At 47.8% G+C, this 14,175-nt stretch overlaps 4 protein-coding genes across 4 annotated transcripts; all 4 read left to right on the top strand.

The window, feature by feature from the left end:
- Positions 1-7,189: 7,189 nt before the first annotated feature.
- Positions 7,190-8,220, top strand: K444DRAFT_486938 (uncharacterized protein; the record flags this gene model as incomplete). Its single annotated transcript, XM_024873129.1, has 4 exons — positions 7,190-7,472; positions 7,519-7,801; positions 7,887-8,132; positions 8,187-8,220. Coding segments are annotated over 4 exons (846 nt in total), but the record flags the coding sequence as incomplete, so codon positions are not given.
- Positions 8,221-8,364: 144 nt separating this feature from the next.
- K444DRAFT_128871 (uncharacterized protein) lies at positions 8,365-10,531 on the top strand. Its single transcript, XM_024870437.1, has 2 exons — positions 8,365-8,868; positions 8,941-10,531. The coding sequence occupies exons 1-2, from the start codon at positions 8,791-8,793 to the stop codon at positions 10,378-10,380; spliced, it is 1,518 nt and encodes a 505-aa protein (XP_024731301.1). The 5' UTR covers positions 8,365-8,790; the 3' UTR covers positions 10,381-10,531.
- Positions 10,532-10,998: 467 nt separating this feature from the next.
- K444DRAFT_539667 (FabD/lysophospholipase-like protein) lies at positions 10,999-12,255 on the top strand (the record flags this gene model as incomplete). Its single annotated transcript, XM_024875647.1, has 4 exons — positions 10,999-11,162; positions 11,212-11,466; positions 11,526-11,609; positions 11,667-12,255. Coding segments are annotated over 4 exons (1,092 nt in total), but the record flags the coding sequence as incomplete, so codon positions are not given.
- Positions 12,256-12,457: 202 nt separating this feature from the next.
- K444DRAFT_699160 (uncharacterized protein) lies at positions 12,458-13,510 on the top strand (the record flags this gene model as incomplete). The annotated part of the gene is made up of 1 exon (XM_024887976.1): positions 12,458-13,510. A coding segment is annotated over one exon (1,053 nt), but the record flags the coding sequence as incomplete, so codon positions are not given.
- Between the last annotated feature and the right edge of the window lie 665 nt (positions 13,511-14,175).

Raw genomic sequence — 14,175 nt, 5'->3', positions numbered from 1 at the left:
GACCACGGCTCAGTGGAGAATCTCAAACGACTGCACACCACAGCTGTACCGCAACCCCGCGAGAGATCAAAACATGAAGCTCACGATCGCATAACTGAGAAGTAAGATGAAAGGAACATGACATCAACCGACGCGCCGAAGGTCGTGGGGGCTGGCTAGCCCGACTCCGCCCCTGATTGCGGCACTGCCACACTCGCGTACCGGGTATTCGGTGCTGTGCCTCTTCATATCGGCAAACAGTAGGCCGTTTAATAATAAGTAATCCAAGAAAGGAAGGTTCACATTCGTTCTTTCACAAACAACTTTCTCAGCCAAGGGGGAGTCAGGTGTCCGAGGTCCAAGAGTCCGGCCCAGTCCCGAAATACCGGCGTGGATCTTTCGAGGTCGTGGTTGAGAATAAAAATGTCAGATGCGGTCGAATCGACTCCGCAGCCAGATAACTTGGCAGGTGTTGTGACTTCCATTTACTCACGATAATTGATACCATGCCGAGGCGTCCAAGTCTTTTAGGACGCCATTGCTCTCTAATACGGAAGCTTACCATTCCATCGTTTCTAAATTATTCAAACTTTTCAAGTGCGTAATCCGAAGTCAGGTGACCACTGTCCCCCTTTTCAGTCTCGCTTGTTGGGGAAGTAGATGTATTCATTGGCCAACCACCCAGACCACTCAACCGCCCAAATTTTTCTTTTACCAAAACAGCAACAAAAAAGCAAACTTTTGGGTAAATATTCGTAATCAGCAGCAAGCTTGGGCGACCAATTCTACAAGTTTTGGGAATTTTCTAAGCACTTTAAAAAAATTCTCAAATTTCGGTATTCCAACAGGGGTAGTGGCTTTGAGAGTTAAGAAGAGCTGTTCACGGATATGATGAATTGTGGCCTTGGATAATTGGTTGGAGGATGCCGGTGGTCTTGAGATTCTTGTAATGAAAGGCTACGAGAAGTACGCATGTACCCGACTTATAAACTTACGTAAGGAGAAATTAATGATATAAAAAATAGAAAGTATAGCTTTAGGTAATTCCGAGGGAAATTAACGGGCCAGACTCTCACCCTTGCGTTGAACTACTCCTTCTGGATTCCCTTTGGTCCTTCTTAAGCAATCTTAAGTTCTTAACCTTCGGTGTGAATTCCCCCACTTTACTACATAAGCACATTTTGGGATCTAGGCTAGATCGACACGATGTGATTCCGACTCATTCAAAAAAGTCTCTTCTTCGGACTGCGACTTTTTGAGTACTAAGAACAAGCGCGACACGGCTACCAGTTAAAAAAAGACAGTGTACTTCATCTCCAGAAGATAGCCCACATGACGCCTCATGGCCAGGTATTGAGAAGTAATCGATTTATTGATGGAAAATCGATATATTGAAGGTTGACAGACTGCAGAATGACTAGATACAAGAGAGTGAAGTCTAAAAACAGAGGAGAAAGTGTTCAAGGTAAGGGTCTTTATCCCCATTACCTATCGGCGATATCGATGATGCCGAACCTGCTTTCTCCGATATATTATCAATCAGCCAATAAATCAAAAGTAATCAAAATGACGATATACTAGTAAGCTTGGTAAGCTCGGCGAGTGACGCATGACAAATGAGAGTGGAGAACCCTAAATTAGTGGTTGAACCTGGTGCTGGAAGGACTGGTAAGCTAGCTATAGTAGCGTACCAATTTCAACACCAGGGCCATCAGCGTAGAAGGTTGAGACAAACCCGAGGTCTTTGCATGATACAATTGCATTCCCATCTCTGAAAGGGGTGTCCACCTTGACATATGCAACGGCATAAAGTGCCGCGAAGGGCAACGAACTGCCATTTTCCACCCTCCCAAAGGTACCGCCTGTAGCCAGATCACACCCCACTTCAACGAGTTCCGCTGACCGTATTTCGACAACGGGGCCGCATGCTTCGAAGTAACTCGAAAAGTAGACATTCCCATTCACAGATGCCCATGACCAAGTAGGCGCCTGGCATAGTGTTGTCGGGCGATTTTCAGAGGGCAAGAAGCAAGCCATAAGAGGTCGCGATGATGTATTTCTCCTAGCCCTTGCCAGGAATTTCCCAAACCTAGGGAGTGCAAGGGAACTCCCCAAGCCGGAAATTGCCGGTAAGTTGTCCTTTCCAAGGTAAGATTTCTCAGCATGAATTTGCTTACAATATCTCACAATGCTGGTGCCGCCTTTCGGGATCTTCGTAGGACCGAGCCATCGCCCAGTTGGACTTGCGTTTTAGTGGTGTGCTAGCTAATGATGTGCCATCTCTTTCTGATTTGAGCGCACCTGAACATTTGCAGACAGTTGTGGTATTGAATTCCCATGTTAGCTCATCTCGGGTCATGTGCAAGACTCGGCGAGGTAGGACATGCTCTCGCTATTCCCCATATGGTATTCTTGAATCCAGCAGCGAGCTCCTCTTACCCTCCCCTTTCCTCCCCCACGAAGTAATGTTGAGACTCGACCTTTGGTTTTATGCTCACGAGCCACAATGGAGTTTGTTTTTGGCTAGGGAAATTTGAAGAGACGGGCTGAGTGAGGGCGAGTAGGTGTGTGCAATCCACAAGATGGAGGGCAGCAAGTTTTTCCCCTGTTGTTTGCAGAATGTAATTGGGCGTTTCTCGTGCTATGTTATCTGCGAATTGATTTGTTAGTCATGTGTACAGTGTGAGGCCAATTAGACCAACCACGTTTCTGGTCCGGAGGTGCCGAGAGGGTAATACGATAACCACGGTTGGTACATCACTTTGAGGCGAGGCTTAAATTGAGTATACTTTGTTCGGCGTTCTGTAGTTTGTCTGCAATTCATAATAGGAATATTAAAAATCCCACGACCTTTACTAGTAACCAGTTTAATATTATTTCTAGTACAAAGGGATTAGACAAAGGGAGATGTAAGTCTAAAAGGCTTTGTTAATGGCCAATTTTAGAATATAAACCCTAAAATTTGGAATAACAAAAGACCTAAAGTACATGTTAGTACTAAGGTTTGCTCTGCCGGAGACTGAGAGATAGAGTTTGTGGGCGCCAACCGAGAACGAGTCAGACTTGTCTCCATTGTTCCAATCTACAGTTGGTGCTACCATGTTGACAGGATAATGAATAATGAAGAGTAATACAATTAAGAATAAAAAAAGGCCTTTGTGGATTTAACTTTGACTTAAGGAAGATAGAGAAACGGTGTGGATATATATTATGCTAGGGAGAAAGAGCCAGAAAATTTGAATTTCGTGAAATCAGTCCCTAACTCCGAACACCGAGCAGATGCAACCCATTGAAATCGAGCGTTAACTAGCCGAACTCCAGGCTTTCGCTCTCATTTCAAGTGGATCATATGGTGGCAGATCGCTACCCTGGAACACCTACGTAATACCTCCCAAAACCTGAACTTGGAGGAAGAAAAGAGCCCCTTTCTACAAAATATCGAAAGGAAACAGAGAGGTCCACGTCGTATTTAGAGGCACTAGTTGTTAGAGGATTATACTCTACACGGCACGCGGGTTCATGTTAGAGTGTCCAGTAAGTCGGTGGCTAATCAGTCAGTCAGTTAGTGAGGATATAATATATAGTTAAGGAAATCTAGTTAAGACATTCCTGATCGATCAGACACATCAGTCAGTCAGCTGAGATGTATCTTTAACTGATCACTGACTGACTGCTTGATGAGACACCGTTTAATTAAAATGTAACACAGCAAATTACGGCAGCAAGATTAACGATTTCTGAGGCGTGAAGATGGCTTTGTACTATTGAGCAGCAGGGATATTTGATAGGACAATGGTAAGTGCAAGGTGTGGGTGACTCTGGTCACCTGGATAGGCATCCTCCCAAATTGCAGATGCTCTAAACAGGCAACAGCGACTTCATCTTCTGACAGCTCTTCGAAAGGACGGAAGAAAATATTCATTGTAAAATTGCCGACGCTAAAACGAGACGCCGACCTTTCTATGTGAATATGTGGTCCTGCAAAAATTTAACATGCAGGAATCCGTGTTGCAGTTCTACCGTAGTCACAAGCCAAGCCAATTAACAACACCAGAAATATGCAGCCCACCACCAACGAGAAAACTCAAATCAGAGCCGAAACTAGAAGCCAGAAGCCATGGAGTCATTTCTCATCTTCTCATTCTCACCCCTTCATGGGTATTTCCACCTGGCTGATTCTCTCTGGCCAGGGTTTGGTTCTGGAGCTTCCCGGCCTAAGCTCCAGCCGACAACGCAGTGGGCCCCGGCCTCGACCGTGGTTACCCAACTGACGTGGCAGTATGTCTGCAACAGTGCCTTACGAAAATCGAAGAAACAACAAACAACGTCGCGAAAAAAAAAAAAGCCTAGGTATCTACGCCTTGATACTTTGATAAGGCGACAGACGTTGGGGCTGGCAGACCCTGGACCCGGAGAGCCAATGGCGATTCATGAGAGGGCTGGGTGGCCCCGACGATGTGGTGGGGCCGCCGGGAATAACTGCCGACCCTGAGAAAGTCAAGGACCCGGTCCAGGCCGAAATGCCAGGTTCTGGCACGGTTGATCCGCCTAGACCAAACGATTGGCGTGTGATGACTGATGTTAGGCATAGGAGGGCCTTATAGACCAGCTTTCCCGAACACCCGTAAGGTGGGCCCGTATCTGTATATAATCACCCCACCCTCCTTCACTCTTCGCCCTTCTTCCTCCCTTTCCCTTTGCTGCGAAATGGATTGCCAACCTTTTGTTTCATGCGACTATAGCCCGAGCTTGCACTGCCTGTCGACTTCGAGCTGAATGTTGTGGCAGGACTGGGAAGTATCGAATTCGTCGGCGATGAGTCAAGGGAGTCTCGGAACGATGAATTGTCGGTAGAGGAGCTACCCATTGATGCCTGCCTATGGTTCCGCATGTTGGTCCCCTGGTCTCGGCCCATGGCAGGCCCAAAAGAGTTGTTCAAGAAAGTTGCCATCTTTGGCCCATATACGCCTTCCCCCGGAACACCTGCCGTACTACTCGAACTGGTATAAGATGTGCCTTGCCTCGAAGGTGCGTCCGGGCCCCGCCTCAGCATTCGGGTCTGCTCCTCTATATTCGCATTGGCTCTCTCGGCGAGCTTTTTTCGACGTTCTTTGTCTAGTAAGACGCTTCGAATTTGTTCTGGAAAGGGAATGTGAGTAAGCGGAATTCACATAACTGGACATGCTTTTGAGAGGATCATACCGGAAGTGGGGTTCGAAGTAATGATTGCAAATGCGTTGCTAGCAGTCCTTGTCTGAGCGTTTGCGACCAATCTCCTAGCGATCCCGTATTGATCCAGAAAGTGTCGGCCAAGAACGATATCAATCTCATCCGTTTCTACCACCAGAAAGTAAGTCGTTTCCCGATTGAAGTTCACACATCTCATCTCGATATCAAGTTTGACATAATATTGGGCGAGATCTTTTTGACCTTCAAGAGTGCTGAACAACTTCCACTGTTCCTCTGGGAGCGGCGTGGGTTGGAAACCTAGTCGGAGGGCTAGTTTCCAGGAAACGAAATTTGGCTTAGACCCAGAGTCGAAGAGCACACGGGAGGAATCCGGGTGGTCATGATTATCCCACACGATCGCGGACCCCTCCCATCTTGGTGCATTTGGCACCGGCACGTTCTCTCGATATCCATCCACTGTGCCTGGATACCCATGTTGGGGCGGCGGCGGAGGTGTTGGTGCACTTTCCCTTCCTTCATCTTGTGTCGACGACCCATCGGACGACTCCTCTATCGACGTGTCAATGTCTTCGAATGAGACTTCGCTGCGCTCGTTCACGTCGCACTTGACATAACTAGTACGGCTTTCCTCTCTAACAAGGTTGGGTGAGTGCGAAGGTCCGCCATTAGAGGTGGCACATTCTAGGTTTTGGGGGGATATTCTCGAATCGGTTGATGTGGCACTGTGGTTCATCTTTCTCACTGTACTTGCCCTTGCAGTCGACGGTTTAGGTTCCCTGGTGCAACCCGAATTGTCGTAATTATTGTCTGGTCGGTGCCCTTCAACATCGGATCCTTGCCTCCAGTGAGTGAGGAGAACCCCTGCCTTTTTTTGTTTGGCACCTAGAGAATTGTTACTGAAATCTGATAGCTCAAGGCCCAATGTTATGTCAGAGACGGTGGCAGGTGCGGTGCTCTGAGCTGGGTTGTTGACTACCAAGTCGTTGCTTCGGGCTTTCCCGCTGATAAGCTCTCGAACTTCTGGAACTTCCGCTTCAACGCCACTGGGGTCGGTTGTCCGAGGTCTTGTAGTCTCCGATGGAAGAAGGACCAGGGAAGCGGATCGTGGTGGTTCATTGGGTGGCAACTGCCGAACCTGCGTTTGCGTTCTCTCGCCTTCATGAAGAACAAGTATGTTTTTCGGTCGTTTCCCCCCTCGCGGGAAAGTGGACGCCCGGCTCTGAGGTTTAGGATCGTAGTTGACTCCTGCGCGGCGAGGTCGATTGGTCTTACATTGACCAGTCTCCGAATTATTCGGAATGAGGTAGGTGCTTGACTGTCGAGTTAAGTGCGCGTGTTCGTCATCGCTATCGCTTGGATCAACAGCGTCTCTCTTCCTTTTCGCATATTGAACGGACTCCATTGTCGAAAAAGACAATGATGAAGAATAAATGGTGTGTGGTTTGGAACTGCGATAATTGCAAGATTATCAGTTGTTGTGCTCCGTATGCTGAAGCATGACGGCAACGTCAGCGTACCGCTACAGCTGCAGGATCAACGACTGAACTGTGTAATGCGATGGAAAGGGTAGGTGGAGCATGTCCTTTGTGTGTAATAGAGACGGTGATGGTCGTTGTTGTTGACGTGGAGAGAAGAGAAGGTGAGTTGTATTTTGGAGTGTGGAATGTTTGGCGAGGTGTGGTGTCGACGTCGGCGGAACGAATGTTGAAGTTTTCTTCTCAGACCAGTGGCCCTTGTCCAACCTGATTTTGTGGTGGTGTGTGCTTGTTGGTGCTGGCGCGGCAAATCCAAGGTGCTGCTGCCGGATGAGGAGCTGCTTGGACAGCCAGCTCATAGCCAGCGGCGGTTTACGGTGACAATTGGCCAACGAGACCAGAGGAGGGTGGCTGAGCATGCTTCTTAGTTGCCCACTTCCACCTCCACATTCGCATTACATGTATTCATCGAATCTCCTGCCGTTCTTAAAGGAGCGAAAGTGTTCATCGAGAAACTCACCAGCAAGAGGATAGCCTCAATCATGGGGTACATCAAGCTTTCGAATTTCATGGTAACAAAGAGCTATCCAATATTTCGTCAATTCCAGGCTTCAGCCGCCCGAGATCTCTTGTACCTTCAAGCGGAGCTTGTCCATCTGGAGTCTCAATACCAGAAAGTGGCCAAATCTGATCGAGATACCGACGAAGGGGACGAAAGACATCTCTACGCTTTCGAATGGTGGCATCTTAGTCAATCAGAGAATTGTGGACTGGGAGGAGAGCAGTGGGCATTAGCCCTGGAGATCAGACGAAAGTTGAGGGAATATTGTACAAGCCCAAATTCCTATACATGCAAGACCGTCTAACTTTACAGATGCCTCTCTCCAACAATATAACCAGGTTTCATCATTGAATCGTCCGAAGGATTCTGAGGTTCGGACACTTCGTGAATGGATCGAAAGTCCTCATCTTGGTGGTGGTTGTGGGTTTATCGGTCGAGACCTCGGGGGGTTCGTCCAGCCCTCCGCATATGACGCCAGATGCGAGGGAGATTTTGTGAGCCCTGTCGAAAGCCCCGGAGAGGACGACTTCCTGAGCCAGTTCCTTTCCGGGCCTTTTCTGAAGCTATTCCACAAGTTTTGGTATCGCCACAAGGTGTGTATTAAATGGTTCCATGATGGCTTGGAACGTGCTTGCTTAGCCGCAGAATTTTTAGACCCCAGCTCCTCTCGATCCTGAAAGTCAGTCTGGGCCTGGAAACAAAAGTTCCCTATATTATTATTCGGATGAGCATATTCATGCAACGATCGGCGTTATCGGAACCGTTGCATCTTCATTAGCGCCTATGATCTCCATCATTGTCCTGTATGTTATTCACAGTGTCAAGATTCGACTTGGTCTAGTTTGTGTTTTTACTTTTATGTTTTCTTTGGTTCTGGCGTTGGCTACCAAAGCAAGAAGGATTGAGATATTTGCAGCAACTGCTGCGTAAGTCTTCCCCCTAATGACGAAGAAGAGGAGGCTGACCAGCGATCATTCAAGTTTCGCAAGCGTTCAGGTGGTATTTGTTGGAAGTGTGGGCAACTCGAGCGGGTCACCTTGAGGCTTGAGCGTAACAGGATGATGATCGGTCGATTTCCTGGGCGTCACCAAGGTCTCAATAGGGCACACGCGCTAAGACCACGTCACACACACCCTCAGCTGATACAAAGCGGGAACTGTTGAAAGGCAACTCGAGAATGGATCCAATTATATCGAGGATTTTCCGCCTTGGGGTGACACAAATGATTTTCTTATGCACCTTCGCATGCCACACAGGGAATTCGATAGGCTTGGACATAGCCTACACAGCATGTCTCGGTGAGCGAAATCAGAAAACATGTGTCAGCCTAGGTTTGTGCCCACCCCCTCGATCGCCTTGCCGAATGTCGTCCACAGTGCCTCCGGGTCGATTTCGTCTGTCTAATCTCTCAATCGCCGCCCTCCTTTGAAGCCCTTGCTGCCTAGTTTCTCTCCGTTTTTTCTCGACACAGTTGGCCATCTTCTTCCAATGGTCAACAGAATCTTTTCTTCATGACTTGCCGAAATTTCCCTTCTGCTGTTTCTCGTCACAGAGTAGTTCTACGGCCTTATCTGGGTTCTTTCTATGCAGATATTCAACTTCCGAGGCCCCTCTCTAGGCAAAAATCGGAGCGATGGAAAAGAAAATAGGGAAAGGAGCACAGTGAGCTTTCACCAAATCCCTTCTGTAGAATTCGAAGATCGCCCTTCAAACGCTCACACTTGAGATTTATAGACTACGTATGCATTCCTGCTCAGGATTGTGCAGGGAGCAAGCTACCAGCACGCTGAACAGATCGAAACAGTTGCGCTCTTCAACGAATCATGCAATCGAAATTATGTCTCCTCACAGTTTGCGAAGAATCGACTTCGAATTCTAGACAATAATACAAAAGAAGATGTCGACCGCGACTGTTGGCTGGTATGGGTCTGTGAAGGCTTGGGAAGGTACCAGCAGCGAACGGTTTTCTGGATCGCCAAAGATGCAGACTTCGACTTGCTCTTTGGGTACGAACAGAACCAGAATACTCCGGACCATCAAAACCAGCAGTTCCAGAACGGGATCAACAACGGTACATTGAAGACTGAACTGCCTCGTTGGAAATCATTCCAAGGAGGCATCAAGGACGACTTTTTATTGCCTGTGGGACGGGTAGCAGATGAGGATTATCTTTCCGGGAGTCCTCGGATGCCATCTCTGGCAGATATTAAAGGTCAACTTGCTGTCCAACTGGGCTCGAGCTCGGAAAGGAAGAGACAGCATGATAAAGAAAAGGCGTTGAACACGTTTGATTCCCGCCGCATAAGAGACCAGGCGGGCTTTTTCTGTGGCGAGGATCCAAGTGATTCGACGGCACCTGTTATCATTAAGATCCCGGAACGGGACAAGTTTAATTTGCTGAGCTCTGTCACACTCGCGATAGACGATTCGAAGCAACCGATTTTCAAGGGGAACAAACGAACTCACCTGGAACCGCAATCGTCCTCACTAACAGGAGAACCCGAAGAATTACATCGTTTACCCAAGGTTCGTAACGCCAGAGTCGGGTGCCCATGTCGATGCGTAGCAGCCAATTTATTGAACGATGGGATCCCTCTCGAACGGGAAAACCCAGACGCCAATGGAAATCTTTTCTCCTCAGACTCCAACTCTCTTTCTGCAGCTTCAGCCGAGGAGCACCCAATAGTCTTCCAAGACCCAGAAACGTCGAGAGTAATCCCGGAAGGTCAACAACCTTCGAGGCGCTCTCCCGCCGGTACGGAAGAGGAGCTTTTATTCTCAGGCATGGACAGGGACGACTCTCCTTGCACATCGACACTTTTACGCGCAAGCTCTTCTATATCGCTGTCTTCGAAAAGCCTCGATATCCAGGCCATCTCGCGTGAATCTGCCGCAATCGAAGCAGACGTCCGCGATCCAATATACCAACCCACTCGAAAGACAAAGAAGGGCAAGCGCAAGAGACGGCCAAAGGCGATTGACAAACCACTCATCGCAACTGCTGACTGTCATGACAAGAAGTTCCATGAGTTCTGGAAAAGAGACGAGGCAAAGGGGAACTGGTTCCATGTTGACAAAGTCACAAGTAAAATTACTTGGTATGAAGCCCCACCATGGTCGACCTCACCTTCAGGTGCGAACGATACGTTATCTGAAACCGCTTTCCTTGCTTGATCGATCGTTACGTGCTATTCACATCTTCTATACATAGATACTGGGCCTGTATCCGTGTGCGGAAGGAGTTTGGAGCTGCTAGTTAATACCAATATGATTTTTCCAAATTTTCCGCATGATTGTAGCCTTTGCTATATGAAACGTAAAGCCGTCGCTCAACAGATCGTTCTCCCAGCCTTGTGATGCTGTTCCCAACTCTTCATGTGGTTTTGGGTGTGTGGCTACCGCTGGAAGCCTCACCGACAGCCCGTGAGTTCGTTGCTTGGCAGGCGCTTCACAGTGGTCTGCTATTCGTTTGAGATGCAGATGAGGCGCCAGAAAAGCCTCGAAAATGGCAAAGCCTCCACCACCAACTGTCCAGCCAGCTTGCTTCCCCCCCTGCGCTCGGTCAGTGTGATGGTGTGCGGACTCCTCCGTCAATCTAAGATGCCGCCCGCGGATCGTCCCTAAACGCTGGGTTCCGGAAAGTGGCAAACCTTTCAGCTTTCACCAGACTTTACACCTCTTTGAGCTCTTGAACTCCACATCATGGCATCCTCACAAGGTTTGGTAAAGCTGCTATCCATTGGTAAAATCCGCTTTTGCCTTCCAATCTTTTTAAAAAAAAATTAGCTTCAGCTAACAATAATCTGCGCAGATGGAGGGGGCGTTCGCGGCTTGGCTGCTCTGGTGATTCTTGAGCAAGTAATGGAGGTTGCTAACGAGGAAAGACGGAAAGTTGGTCTTCCACGTCAGGAACCTTGGCAGATGTTCGATATTATTGGAGGTACAAGTACCGGAGGGTAAGGAATACAATCCGTTCGCGTGCATGCCTGGCTAATTCTGTTCAAGCCTTATTGCAATCATGCTTGGCCGACTTCGAATGCCTCTCGACAAATGTAAAGAAGCCTACATGAAGCTTTCCCAAAGAGCATTCACGCCCAAAAACATGTTCTCTAAAGCTGTTGGAGGCCCTTTTGTTGGTCCAAATTTCAAAGTGGAACCACTTGAGCAAGCCATCAGAGAAATCCTTGAAGCTGCTGGTTCCACTTTGGGAGTGGGCCCAGACGAAGCATTGCTTTACGAGGAAAGCGGCCCTTGCAAAGTGTAAAGTGCCACCGCTTCGCCTTAAAATACTTTCCCAAGCTTGCTAATAATTGACACAGCTTCGTGGTCTCTCATCTCCAAAACATACTGGGGCATACTACAATTTTCAGGTCCTACAGAAACTTTGAAAGGCCAAACGAGAAGTTCGATACCATTTCCTCCCAGCCAATTATATTTTGAAGCTAACTTGCGGAACTTAGACTTGAGACCTTGAAAATTTGGCAGGCATGTCGGGGAACATCTGCAGCCACAACCTTTTTCGAACCTCTTACAATTGGCGAGGATATCTACTCCGACGGGGGCCTGCTCTGCAACAATCCAGTACAACTTGTTCACATAGAAGGGGCTGACATGTTTCCTGGGCGAGAAACTCTTCTTCTTAGCCTCGGAACAGGACTCTTATCCGGCAACTTATTCAATCCCAACTTCGCGAACGTTGGAAAACAGCTGGCAGATCTCGCAACCGAGACTGAAAAAGAGGCGGATTCCTTCTTCAGGAGGGACGGAGCACAAGCAGCCCGCTCTCAGCGGTACTTTCGTTTCAACGTTCCGAACATTGGCAACATTGCTCTAGACGAAGCGAAGGAACTCAACGCGATCAAAGATGCTGCTGAGAAATTTTTGAATATAGGGGAAGTGAATTTGAAGATACGGATTTGTTCGGAGCAGCTTGCAGAAGGTGAGCCTCAACTACCGGAGTTCCCTGGGAGTGGGTTGAACAGGGTCACCGATGTTTCTCCTCTTGATGACTCTGGCTTACAGGAAAGGTTTCACAGTTTGAGACCTTAGTAAGTCCTCGAGCCTGTCATTCATAGAGTGGTCCATAAAATATATCTGATTTTGTCGATTGAAGCCAATTTCTTCCCTTCCAGGTATCCGCTACTCATCCAACCGTCCACTAAATCTGACAAGTTGCGTTAGGTATAAGCTACAGCAACATGGATGGTAAACCATAGAGGAAGTATTCGACCTAGTTTACCACTAATAGTTAACAGAAATCTTGAAAAGCCTTGAACCTTTCGCGGCGAACCCTCGCGAGGCTACGATACCATCACCTCATGAGGATACCTTCGGATGGATCTGGACCGAGAAGAAACACAATTTCGTCAATTGGCTAGAGAAAAGTCACAACGGCGTTTATTGGATAACAGGGCGGCCAGGGTCTGGAAAATCAACATTGATGAAATTCATCGTCAATGATGAACGCACACAAAAATGCATAGCAACAGAAGCGGGTGTTTTAGCCTACAAGCTATTATGTTACTATTTTTACGACATGAGCGAGCTGTCCACACCGCAAGAAAGAAGTCTTGATGGGTTACTCCATTACATTCTTTACCAACTCCTGAGCTCCTTCCCTAATTTGCAGAGGAAAATTTCCAACCTCTTTACTCAACAGGTGCTACCTCGTTGTTGCGGTACCTCTGGAAATTTGACCTCGCCATGGTCCCTCGAACATCTGAAAGATTCTCTTATGAAAATTTCGGAGCAGAAGTATGTGCATGGGAGAATTTGCTTATTTGTCGATGGCTTCGATGAATGTCAGGGAGATTCTGGCCAAACCCTCGGCTTTGTGCTTTCTTGGCTTGGCAAGATGCAGGCGAGCGGGCTCAAGGTCAAAATTTGTATTGCAAGTCGATATATCCATGACATAATGGGACGTTTGAAACCGTCTCTTCAACGACCCTCGCTAGAACTCCATGAGTGGACGAGGGACGATATCCAGAAGTATGTCCAAGACCACCTCAACGACGCAGTGAGGAGATCAATCTCATTGAGCTCTAAGAGCCACAGGATCTTTGGGGATCAGCTCGTTTCAAATATAGTCGGAAACGCAGAGGGGGTTTTCATTTGGGCCAAGCTTGTTGTCGCTGATCTGGAATCGGGTCTGGAAGAATGCCAAGAGGAATCACAACTTCAATCACGTCTCAAAGCGCTCCCTCCTGAACTCGAAAATCTATACGAGCATATCATCAGCGAGATACCGGTAAGAGACCTCCATGCGGTATTCAAATACTTCCGTCTTCTCCTCCGTGCTCCTGGCGATAAGTGCACACTCACACTCTTGCAATTTCTGGTTGCAGCCCAGCAGCCCGAGGAAGCCGTAACTTGTGAGGTCGAGTACCACTCCGGAGCCGGTCACGACGAGTTCTTGTTCCAAAAGCTAGAATTGATGAGAGATCATCTAAAACGGCGCTGTCGAAATTTGATACAAATTCGGAACAGAAAATATGCTTTAAGACGATGGGATCCCTTGAGAAGGGAAAATGTGACATTCATACATATTACACTGAAAGAGTTTCTCAAGAAAACAGAAGTACAGCAGAGGATCCGTGATAGAATCACCAGTTCAGGAATGGAGATAGTTGCTTCAGCCGATAAGTTGCTGATGGCCTCTTACCTCCGGCTTCTGAAATGCCAAGTTTCTCATATTCCTCATTGGGCAGCCGCCAAGACTCTCATGCTAAAAGAAGTCCGCGAACCAAAAGATGAGAGTGGGAGCGAAAAAAGCCAGTCTCCGAGAAGCTTGACTCAAAAGTCTTTCTTTGACGATCATGATGAAAGAGACGAAGCTGAATATGAAGAAGAGATTAAACGCAGGGCCCCAGACAACGCCATAACGAAGTTTTTCAACTACGCTCAAATTCTGGAGACTCAACTCCGCATACCCCAGACGGCATACATCGATGAACTCAACCGAGTTCTGAC

The sequence above is a fragment of the Hyaloscypha bicolor genome (assembly GCF_002865645.1).
Source record: "Hyaloscypha bicolor E unplaced genomic scaffold K444scaffold_135, whole genome shotgun sequence".
NCBI classification, from domain to species: Eukaryota; Fungi; Ascomycota; class Leotiomycetes; order Helotiales; family Hyaloscyphaceae; genus Hyaloscypha; species Hyaloscypha bicolor.
Note: the sequence above shows the minus strand (reverse complement) of the source record. Positions and strands in the feature narration are given on the sequence as shown.

Excerpts from the sequence above, each read along its gene's own strand:
- K444DRAFT_128871 (XM_024870437.1), top strand. The coding sequence starts at position 8,791 with ATGCAGATATTCAACTTCCGAGGCCCCTCTCTAGGCAAAAATCGGAGC. Across the intron at positions 8,869-8,940 it reads AAAATAGGGAAAGGAGCACA|ACTACGTATGCATTCCTGCT; the intron begins GTGAGCTTTCAC and ends TGAGATTTATAG.